The sequence below is a fragment of the Lepeophtheirus salmonis genome, chromosome 4 (assembly GCF_016086655.4).
Source record: "Lepeophtheirus salmonis chromosome 4, UVic_Lsal_1.4, whole genome shotgun sequence".
Classification (NCBI taxonomy): domain Eukaryota; kingdom Metazoa; phylum Arthropoda; class Copepoda; order Siphonostomatoida; family Caligidae; genus Lepeophtheirus; species Lepeophtheirus salmonis.
In genome coordinates, this window is record NC_052134.2 from 39,682,750 (window position 1) to 39,694,862 (window position 12,113).

Genomic DNA, 12,113 nt, shown 5'->3' on the forward strand with positions numbered 1-12,113 from the left:
TTTTGTTCGTAAATTGGAGCGATGGGTCAATAGGTTGAAATGGGACACATATACTTTTGCCTGGACTTTACAAATTGTTTAACAACTATGCAATAAATATAGAAACTGTGAAATTGTATATTTTTTTACCACCTCAAGTCCCCTTTGGATCATTTAAAAAAGTATTTCCCAATAGATAGAGCTCCACAAAAACATAACTGGATACAGTCCTATTTTATCGCCACAGCTAATCATCTGTCGTCTGAGATGGAAGGTGTGCTTATTCACTTTATTTACTGCAAAAAACGAATTAATTGTATAGAAATTATTCCAAGTAGCACATAGGTATATGGCTGATTTTATATTTTCAATAAATTTGATTATTTCCTCGTTTTATTTTGATTTTTTTTTCATATTTTTTTTTCAATGTATTTAGAATTTCAATCTTTATTTTTGATCTATTATAAATAAGTCAATTAAACAGGTGTATATATAGATTAATTGTATTTAAACTGATTGAGGACACTATTGTAACGGGTGTGTTGGGATTAAAGCAGGTGTATCCAATTAATTTTTATAAAAATTATATACTTTTCTACACACTTATATGAAATCATTTTTGTTTTGATGAAATTCAATACCAACAGCAATTGCTCACTAGGGTTCTCCAAATTTAAACCCACTTTTACACAATTTGAGCACTCTTAACAGTTTAGTATAGGTGTATATAATAGAAATAAGTGAAATTGAAGCAGTATAGGTATAGGGGGGAAGGGAATATCGGTGCATGAGAAGCAATTGCTCCCCTAAGTTTATAAAAACCAAGATGTATTTCGGAAAACAGTTATTTAAAAATATTCTTTAAAAAGCTAAAAATGAAATTTTAAAAAACAAAATGGGGAAGAAATGCCTTAAGGTAATTAAATATATTAAATAAATAAATAAATCAACAAGTACTAAATTGATACTGAATTAGTAACTTAGATTTGGGCAAAATTAAAGTTATTTCCCTACATTTTATCGTTTAACGTCTTAAAAGATTTGTCTTGCCATTTAAAATTGATTTTAAAATGAATACTTTAGCTTAAAAAAAGATTTTGTGTGCAACCTGGCGTTCAACAAAAGATTTCTTATTTCTTCATAATGTATTTTTATAATCTGAAAATATTTTATTATTTCTTCATAATGAAAAATACGATTTTTAATAAGAAAACGGACAGAGTTTTATGCCTGTATGGATTTCCAGTCAATTTTCATATTTCTTACGAGAGAAGCAGGAGGTGGAGGAGCTCTTTGTGGACTCTCCTCATGTACAAAGGAGTTATAAATCAAGTACTCATATTTATACATCTCATTCACAGTTACATAATGGAACAGTGAGGATGTATCAGAACAACATCCTGGATGACCCTGAAATATCAAGGACAAAAGGTGTATTGAAATACTTATATTGCATGTATGTAATAGAGATCATCTCTTACAAAAATTTGAGGATATTTTATATTTTTCCAATACCAGAATTTGTTATCGGGAATAGCAGGGCCTACAACGTATTCCACATTGAAAGGGAAGTTCCTACTTCGTCCATATGTATCCCTTGAATCGACTGAAAAGTAAGAGAAAATAATTAAGTTGCTGTGAGAAAAATAAGACAAACATTAAGAAGTTTTTCTTACTTGGAACTACTCCTACTGTGCTCATGCATTTACCCATCTCTGCATCCTCTGCACCAGTATCATCATGGGCTTTACATCCCTCATTATTTGTTCGATTGAGCCCTATTTCTACAAACCTTCTAACGGCTTCTAAGCTCATAACATATCCTGGAGTTATTTAAATTGTACAATGTACATACATACAGAATGGGGACTCAAAAATTCTAGTAGCATTTAAATACGATTCCCATTTTTTTAATTATGGGGCGTTATTACGCGTGTCCAATATCCTCTTCGCCAATGGCTGTGCCGAGAAGGCTGTAAAAACCGTCGTCATCTCCATTCGGACTTCCATGGACATCAAGAAGTCCATGACAGCCCATACAGACATGTAGAATCAAAACTTTTACAAAAACAATATGACTGACTTCTGGCCTGCTTTCCTGTAGCCCTCCTCCAGCTCTGACCTCAACCCCCCCTGCATTAGAGAATAATATCTGCAGCACGTCTCATCCCAATTTGTTTCGCTCCAAGCTGCCATCATGAAAGCATTGTACGCTATGGACATGCCCTTCATAGTCAAAAGCTGTGAATTTGTTCGCCTGCGTGTTGAAGCTGTTATTACTTGTAAAAAAGGCAAATTGAATAAAAAATATAACTAAGTATTGTATTTAAACGTATCACAAATTTTTTTTTTTGAGTTGTCTTTTTTTGTTCTATAAAAATCACGTTTTCGTCATTTAGTCATGCTACACACAATTTGGGGTCCCCACTCAGTATATTACTCAATAAATCTTTAATTTAGTTTACCCCCTCCAGCCATGTATCCGTGTTTACTGAACAAATGATATTGTGACCCAAACCAAGTGGGATCGCTTGGTTTAATTTTCTTAGACTCAATAAAGTACTTAATATTTTCCACCACGGCAAAACTATCATCATCGGCTTTTATAAACCAGTCTGCTTCATTCCTTTAAAGATAAATGTATATTCGTAGAGAGCTCACAAAGGGTAATTAAAAGAGCAATATTACTTATAGCGTTCATATGAATCCCGCAAGGCAGTCTTTACTTTTCCCCAAATCGTATTATATGTATCATTTTTACCAGTATCAACGATATTTTGATCGTGCACTATAAATAATTATTTATTATGTTAGAAATATCTTAGAGAGTTTTTATAAAATAAATAATAAAAGTATCTTACTGTGTAAAGTGGAATTGGTGACAAATACCAGAGCTTTGCATCGTTTTCCCCACGTATCTGCTATGGCCCGTACACGTGTTTTGTGATTCTTTTTTTGCGTTAAGATGACACAAACAATTCTTATATTTGAAGCAGAATTATCTTTTGTTGATACTTCTATTTTTTCCGAGACTTAGACAATAATTAAATAAAGGGGTGTATTCAAGAATTTTTTTTGCTTACCACTTAAAATATTAGAACCATTTTTCCGACTTAAATTATATATTACATAAAACAATAGTATTCCAATGACATATCGATATAAAGCAACTGTTCTCCTCATCTTTTGAAAAAATAGTAATAAAATTAATCATTTGTCAAATCCTCTAAATGAGTACATCTGTATCAAGGAATACTCAAACTACTGGAAAGGAAGGAAAAATATCGCGCTCACACTAGGAGCTCTCTCTTTTTCTGTAACTACAAAAATGAGAAATGACTAGTATGATTTATGACATTGATTGATAAATTTATCCGACTCATAACAATGTATCACGATCTTCAATTAATCAATTTCTTAATTTATCATAAATGATATGGATACTTTAACTAAATAATTTTATTTTATACCCAGACAAATTAAAACTTAAATTATATTACTTTCAATATTCATTTAGCATATTTTTTTTTTTTTTACATTAACTAAAAAAGAGTTTTTATTAATGATATTATATAATATTAGAAGTAAAACTATGTGTTAGGGCCAATGACGTTTGGAAATGCTTTTGTTGTTGTACAACATGATGGCAAATATTTTATCTTGAGTATACAACACAAAATTCTTCATTACAATATTGAAAAGTTTATCGACTATTTTAGGAATATAGTGACAAACATCAAGTTGTTGAAAGTATTTCCCAGGATATTTGGATAACATACAGCTTAAATACTCAAATAATGTTAGTTATAAAACTATTCTAATACCCTCTACTAAAAGTAATATGATTATTAAATATTACTACATTTAGTATAAATTTGCATATCATATTCGCAATCTACTTTCAGAGATAATATTTTAGAAATGAATCTTTTTTCGGCTTTGTATGGTTCTTCTTGAACGAGTTGAATTGTGTCAAATAAGGAAACTATTTACGTTTCATTAGTATTTGCCATTTGTTAAATAAAAAGTTTTTCACTCAAGTACAACTAAGTATATTGATAAAATTATTTTTGTTGATATGGCATCACGGATTGATAAGACGATGAAGAATTCATTTATATGTTGTTGTTGGTTTTTTTCAATGACTAGAATCATTTAGGTATTTTATAGGCAGATATTTAATAATTGATACTTGTAGCACGCTTACTATTTTTGGTAAGAACAAGTCATTCCTGTTATTTTAAATGATAAAACCGTTTTATAAGTTTGATTTTCCGTTCCGTAGAATTTTCCATTAGTGTATAAACAAATTTTGTGATATACTAAAAAAATATATATATATATGTAAGTACATATTTAAAGTATTCTCTGCAGAAGTGGTGATCGAGGAAGTTAAATATTTGGGCATACCAAGTTATTCCTTCTCTCAAAACAATTATATGTGTTTTTTTAAATTGGGGACCGCAACAATGAGGAGATGAACTCACTTTGAACTATCTTAAGGGTGAGGAATTGAGGTCTGAAGATTACCTCCACATAGATTACGGATGTATAATTTTCTATTTACTGTGTGATTGTTAACAGACAATGTCACAACAGTGAAACCTATTTCCCAAAGACCCTTCATAAATGGATTTTACTGATTAAACAATAACTCAACTATCACTGGGACAGTTTATCACTGGGATGAGGGAAACAACGTTCATGTATTTCCCAGAGGCTGACTAGATAATGAGGCTGATGACATCTTTAGAAGTTTGATTATTTGTAGTTCCTAAAAAATTTCCTTTAACAAACTCTACTCTTTGGGCCGAATAAATCTCGTCGATCGTTATTGTTACATTTTTTTATCTGCTCTTCAAGCCTCTCATTTGTGTGTTTAAGTAACTTGTCGTGGATGAAGGGAATCATGTTTCTACCTTAATCACACTGGATACGGTTCTAAGATATCTGAGAAACGGAAGAAACAGAACATTGGATCTATATATTCGCTCCAAGGGGCCTGAATTGACATTGTGCCATATCAAAGGAACGGAAAGGAGAGCTTGGAACATTGAATTGAAACCATGCACCTCTAATTATTACCTCGATAGGGGATGACGACGGTTCTAGGTAATTTTATCACTAACATTTCTGCCCCTACATTTTTGCCATAGGTAATTTTGTAGCAAGACATCTTTGCCGCCTTTTTATATTATCTGTACGAACTTTACAAAAGATGTACACCTTTGTGAGTTATTTAATCTCGTAGATAGTAAAAGTAGATACGGTAGAGAAATAAGAGGCTACCAACTCTCATCGGATAGGAGCTATGATTCATCAAGAAATATTCCTTTCTTTCTATCTATGGAGGTTCTTCTATTTCTTCAAGCCTCAACTAAGGACACGACTATGATTACTGTCAATGAGTCCTTTCGAAATAGACTCATCATCCCAGACCTGTGATTTCTTACTTCTTTTCTTTATAAAGTATAAACAGTACAAGATTACATATGACTTCTTTATCATTATTTCATTACTATTTTCCTTTTTTTTTTCTTCTCCTGTTACATAATTAATATGATTGAGATACAACAGTAAAGTTCGTACTGCTAATATAAAAAGGCGGCGAAGATGTCATGCGACAACATTTCATCGAGGAAAAATTACCAATGGAAAAAATGTATGGAGCGAAAATGTTAGCGACAAAATTACAGGTCACGGATGACGAAAATTGAAGTATGATACCTATCCAATTAGTTTTTCTTAAAGTAGCCCCGCAGTATCCATTGATGACTCTGGTGCTCGCTATGGTATTAATTTATATTACTAATATGTTGTCTGTGAGAGTCTATTTATCTATCAGCTACAGTGTAGGATTGCACTGTTGGATTCCAGTTGAACATTATGCTTCACAGTATAAGGAAGGGAAATGGCTCGGTGTTCTTTTCATAACAAGTCCCTCCGGAGTTCAACAATGTAAGGCTACATTAGACCTATTGGGAACATGAAACCTAAAAAATAACATTGTTGGTCCAGGACTTGACACAACAGCTAGCAATAGTGGCATCAACAACGGTGTAGCAAAACGGATCGAAGACAAACTTGGTCGAAAAGTTTTCTACTCCCTTTGCGGACATCATATATCAGAGGTGATAATTGGAGGAGTATGGGAGGCTATTTATGGCAAGAGTCAGGGTCCAGACAATACAATGTCTTGTAAATTAAACGAATTTTGGTCCATGTCAGATAAGGACAATCCCAGAATTTTAGCCAATGTTGAAAATTATTTGGACCCCCTGAAGAAAAAATCAAACAATGCCATAAACAATTTTCTAGAGAAGATATGTCGAATGAAAGACTTCAGATAAGAAGTGGAGCTGTGCTTGATTATTCTCGGTAGGAAACCTAGTCGAGGTATTCAATCAACCAAGACCAGTGCAATTCATCAAAACCGTTGGATAGCCAAGAACTCAGATGCTATGAAAATTTTGATGTTTTTAAATTTACTAAAATACGAAAAGGACACCATCATTAAACTAGAGAGAATGAACAAATTCCTGACTTTATTTTATATAAAGCACTGGATAACAGCAAAATCTGCCGCCGATACTCCTGTCCACGATTTTCAATAGATTAAAAACATGCTTCCCTATCAACATATCGATAAAGAATTCAAGACCTCTGTTCTGAAGAAAATGAGAAATCCCGGTTGGTATATTACTCAGGAATGAGTACCATTCACCTTATTCAGTTCACATGTGAGCATGACAATGCTTATAAAACAAAACCTGATAATCAAGCTATCAAAAACTGAAAAGCTGGAGTTTTATAGAAAAACCAAGGAAGTTTTTCCTATTCATCACTCAAGCTACATCTTTCACCGACTTGGTAGGAACTGAGTAACATCTTCTTTTTTACTCTTTCGGATTGAAAATTTATTATACAGGTTGATACCTGGGGAAAAAATGAAAACTATAGAGCAGAATGGAAGTTTGTGAAGTCAGTAAAAGAGACCAATGATGTTGCTGAAAGAGGCGTAAAACTCATGAGTGACTTTGAAACTAGGATTACCACTGACCATTACCACCGAACAAGAGCAGAGAAACTGTCTACTGCAAGTTGTGGAATACCACAGAAATAAATAAATTAGTTTCAAAAAATCTAATTTAAACCATTCAAAATCAATGTATTTCTAGTGGGTTATATTGTATTGTTTTTTAGTAAAGATTTATTAGCTTTGATCAGGAAAAAATTTAACATCACTTATTGCAAAAAAGTTGACCTTGAAGGAAGCAACGGATGGCATGGAATTAATTGGCATACTTATAAATCGGCGTCAAGCTACATGGCTTTTGAATTGAAAATACCTAAGGACGATACATTGACATTCGGTCTAGTGCTGGATATTATACGGTATTTTCCGGAAAACTCAATCAAATAGGTTAAAACTTTAAATCACATTATCAAGATATTCAGTAGACATAAAAATAGCTAAATCCTAGATACTTAGTTTGGATTTCTGATTTTTTTGGTTATTTTGTGTTTGTTTTTTTGTTGTTTTTTAATACTTATTTATTGTTTAGATTTTTAGTGTACTTTTGTAACTAATGAGGTACTTGTCTTTGGGAACTAATTTTAAACTACAATGTTTATTTATATTTCTACCAAATGTAATTTTCCAATTTATTATGATGTATTTTATATATTGTAAAACCTCAAAAATAAAATGTATTTTATTTTAATATTTTTTTTGTATACATATACGTCAATATATTAATAACTTAGGGGAATATCTAAAAAAGACAAGGAAAAAAAATGGAAAAAATATAAAAATCAAGCATTTTTTAATTTATTTGAGTCTTGAACATGTTGTTGCTTTTGATTGATTTTGACCTCGTTCGGAACCCACTTTGCACACCGCTTTTGCTGGTACAAATGTTCATACACGAGATGTCCCACAGGTTCCTTTGATATCTTTAGAGTCTCAGCAATGTCGATCAACTTCATTTTACAATCATTCAAAATTATTGTGTGCACTTTTTTGGTGTTTTCGTCCGTAACTCCATTTTTGGACAGTCACTGCGTGCATCAGATTTGACAGTCATTTTGCCTTGTTTAAGTTAAGTAAACCATCTTTCACTGGTAAATATTGACAATGCAGAGTTCGAATGATGTTTATCAAGCCAAGTCTTAGAGCTCCAACAGTACTTTTTTCAACAAAAAGCAATACTTCATAAAACACACTAAATTATTTTTTATCCATCTTTTAGTAACAAAAGTTGTTTCACAAACAATCTCACGAAAAAAGTGACTGACTGCTGACAAACTTGTACACGTATCGTTTGAACTAACTTATTAGCTACTAACTAAAAATACTATTATTTAATTCTGTTGGCGCTATCTATTTGTCAACCTATTTTACCATTTCATCTTGATCTATTAAAATTAGTTACACCACCTATTAAACAAATCATTATCCTAATGTTATATCTCGCTCTATTTTGTACCTTTCTTTTTTCCCCATAATTATGTATTATGTAATATAATTAATACAAGTATCATTAGCACAATGATGAAGGATAAGTTGTTTCCGACTTTTCATCATACATTTTAATAAATATGTCCATGTAATTTATTTTCAATGTATCTGAAATTTTAGTTGTTTTTGACCCAATATATCGTTTGACTAAAAATCATCCTACACTCTGGGATGACTGAAATGTTGTTTTCGATTTTTTTTACTAAATTTGTATTAAAACTGTGAAAGAAAGTGGTTTTTTGTTATTTATAAGGCCAAAATTGTGTACATGTAAGTTCAAATTCTGAAATTAAATTGATAGGTTATTGTTTCTGAGTTCTGATCCAAGAGTTACTTTAGGTTGGGTTTGTGAGTGTTTTGGACTTAATATTCATAATTCAAGAAGATATTAAATATGTATCTCATTCTATAGAAGAGAAGTTCAAAATATTACTATTTACGTACATGTTTAACAAGCTAGATAATTATAGTATTATGCATTGGCTCCTTTGTGAAATAGATACGAAGTACATTTGCGGCATGAAAGTTTATCTGGGATCTCAAGAAAATGAATTGCAACAGAGTAGTCCTTTGTTTGAAGATGTTGTGATGTTAAGCAAAGAATATAATGTGTCCTTGGTAGATTTCTTTAAAGCCTACCTACCTCTAGTATTGAAGGTCTCGGAAAAAAGAACAACAATTTTAGGAACGACGAGAAAAATTTGGAAGGAACTAATTATTATATGTACAAAGTAAACAAGAATTGACTATATCAAAGTAATTTTTTTGAAGACATCGATTCCAAATCATTTTTTGGACTTAAAAATTTCGATTCCCCCAGTATAAATTGATCATTTTTGAAGCCACGATTACTAAGCTTTTTAAGATTGAAGTTTGAATTAAATATATGTTTATAATATGGTACATATTGAAAATGTGATAGAGCACCAATTTTTTTATTTTAATAGGTGCATACATTTTACCCGACTAATTTGGGTAATATGGATACAAGGCTTAATCATTAAAAATTGACTAAGAAAGTGACCATAGATTTAGGAAAATTATTTCAGAAATAGTATAATGAATCACATTCCTGCATAAACATCAATATGAATGTTAAGATTTAAATACCTTTATTTTAACTGAGTAAAAATGATCATTCCTTTATACGAAAATAAAAACAAAAAAGAATACAAGGTACTATGATGAATAATTAATATCATCTAAACAAGTCGAACTCCTATACTACTCCCCCTTGACAACAAAGTGAGTAAAGAGATCGTCTAGTTAGTAACACACAATAAAATGCACCATAAAAACATTGATAAATACACAAATAGATCATTCTCCAGTTGTAGATCTTGTGCATCTTATAGTCGGAGACGCTGGAAGGATACTTGGAACTCCAAATGCAAGTCGAAGTCTATCTATCGACAAATTATCATTTCTTGATCTTAAGTCCAATTTATAGTAACGATCGTACCCCTCAATCATCTTAAAAGGGCCCAAGAAAGTTGGAGGAAGAGACTCTTTTATAGGTTTATTTTTAACAAGAACGAATTCGGTTTTTTTAAATTGTTTGTGAATGGCTCCTTTATTAAAGTGTCTCGGAGGAACGTGTGTTATTTCTACATTATTTTAAATAAACTTTCGACGTCGAGGTTGCCAGAAGTAAAGGCGGACGAATTAAAGAAATTACAAAGTCTATTTTAGTTTATATATGACAGCTTGATGAGAAACAATATCCCTCCAGTTGTCTCATACTAGTATTATCAGGAGATATATTAGGCATTCATACCAGTGTATCTATGTATTAGTTTGAGACAGATGCATTCTTGGCCACCTTTTCTGAGTTCAAGTTAACGTTGAATTCTTATGGTTCCAAGTACAACCTCTAGTATTTATTCTGAGTAGATAAAATATAAATACAGATTTATATTTGATATGATCAATTGTTAATTTTCATTGCAAAAGATTGAACTAGTTTGATTCAATACTATACTTAAGAATTATTTACATAAATATTTCAAATTATTAGTTCTAATCTTCAGCATTCATATGTGCTCGTTACGAAAATCCTAAAAAAGATAATATTTTGATAGAAAAATAAATCAAAATTGACCTTTTTGTAGAGTAATTTTTTTTTTTATATTTCATTATAAAATTTATTCTTGTATTTATATCTAATGTAAACCAAACGAAAAAAATATCAACTTGATTTTTGTATGATAAGCTCTATATCGAAAATACAATTGGAAAATGTGACTTTTTAAGAAGGATCCAAAGACCAAATCTTCGCTTTCTGAAGGTTTTATGGTCATTTTTCTGTTTTAAGGGTTTAATAGTAATTGTAAATGAGAATTTTTGCAGTTAAACTTTCCATAACCTGAATTTTGGTGCATAGTGTTATTTGCCTTTAAACTGTTGTCCTACGTAGAATAATAATAATCTAATTATGAATCAAATCATCCTTCTTTTTATCCCCTTATAAAATTTCATGAATAAAATAAAATATAAAAACTTACATATACTGAGTACAAATTGAAAATTGCAATCATAAAATAATTCAAATGGAGAATTTACAGTACTTAAGAAGTACATTCCAATTCTTAGAAAATTAATTTATGACCTTTATAATGAAAATGAATTTTTTTGATTACAACGTCAAGAAATGGTGCGATAATAACATTAAATATTCCATATGAATAAATAGGAATGAATAAGGTAGGTTCATTGAAGTACTTACGTTCTCATTCAGTACGTATAATTTCTCCCTTTTTGAAAATTATAAAGCTACTAACTAAGGATACTAATAATAATAAAAAGAAAGAAGAAAAGCGTGCTAAATTGTGCGTAAGCACTTCATTAAATCCAGCTTTACAATATATTCTGTTTTATTTTTATCTATGAAGAACAGAACATTGATGAAATTGATTAAAATTAATTGTTTTCTGTTTTATTTTTATCTATGAAGAAAGGCACATTGATAAAAATTGATTAAATATAATTGTTGAAACTTCATAGCATCAAAATTACATTGGAATTAGCGGATTTTTTAGCAATATTGTACTCACAAAACCTCATTAACTTCACAACATAAACATTAAAATCACTTTGTGGGATTTTTTTTTCTTTTTTTTTTACAAAATAAAAAAATGCTGTAGCACAATAAATTCAAAATTACTGTAACACAATTATATTAATTTGTAAATGAATATAGGGTGTTGGATCGATTACTATTATTTTTTAGAATTTATTTTCTCGGGTTGACATGGATGAATAGATATATAAATATTAGTGGATTAGTGATAAATTCATATTCATAAGAACAGAAATTATTCAAATAAATCATAATTAATAGACATTAAACTGTAGTCTTAGAACTAATGATGGGACGATTCCAATGCAATTCTCGTAAAAATACCCAATGTCGATTCTTTAATATTTTATAGAATAGTTAAAACATACCATTTTGATTTAAATTTCTGAGATTTACAATTGATAAGATAAATCGCCTTTCTTATTTAGTGTAAATAATATTTACAGTAAATCAAAAATATATTTTACTTCAAGATTTGAATGAACCTCTTGAAAGTGCGTTCTATTTTTTTAAACATATCATATTTACATTCAA

The 12,113-nt window shown here is 30.5% G+C and overlaps 1 protein-coding gene across 3 annotated transcripts; it reads right to left on the reverse strand.

Annotated features, from left to right (window-relative positions):
* Window positions 1–466: 466 nt before the first annotated feature.
* On the reverse strand, window positions 467–3,240 carry LOC121115924 (glycoprotein-N-acetylgalactosamine 3-beta-galactosyltransferase 1). 3 transcript variants are annotated; one of them, XM_040710102.2, is made up of 7 exons: window positions 3,063–3,240; window positions 2,841–3,011; window positions 2,668–2,767; window positions 2,445–2,605; window positions 1,656–1,802; window positions 1,461–1,585; window positions 467–1,389 (listed from the first exon to the last, which is right to left on the reverse strand). In XM_040710102.2, the coding sequence occupies exons 1-7, from the start codon at window positions 3,160–3,162 to the stop codon at window positions 1,204–1,206; spliced, it is 990 nt and encodes a 329-aa protein (XP_040566036.1). In that variant the 5' UTR covers window positions 3,163–3,240; the 3' UTR covers window positions 467–1,203. The 3 variants fall into 3 exon arrangements, with proteins under 3 accessions (XP_040566036.1, XP_040566037.1, XP_040566038.1); XM_040710103.2 differs by having other exon boundaries at window positions 2,841–2,996; window positions 3,063–3,239; XM_040710104.2 differs by having other exon boundaries at window positions 1,656–1,784; window positions 3,063–3,238.
* Window positions 3,241–12,113: the final 8,873 nt, after the last annotated feature.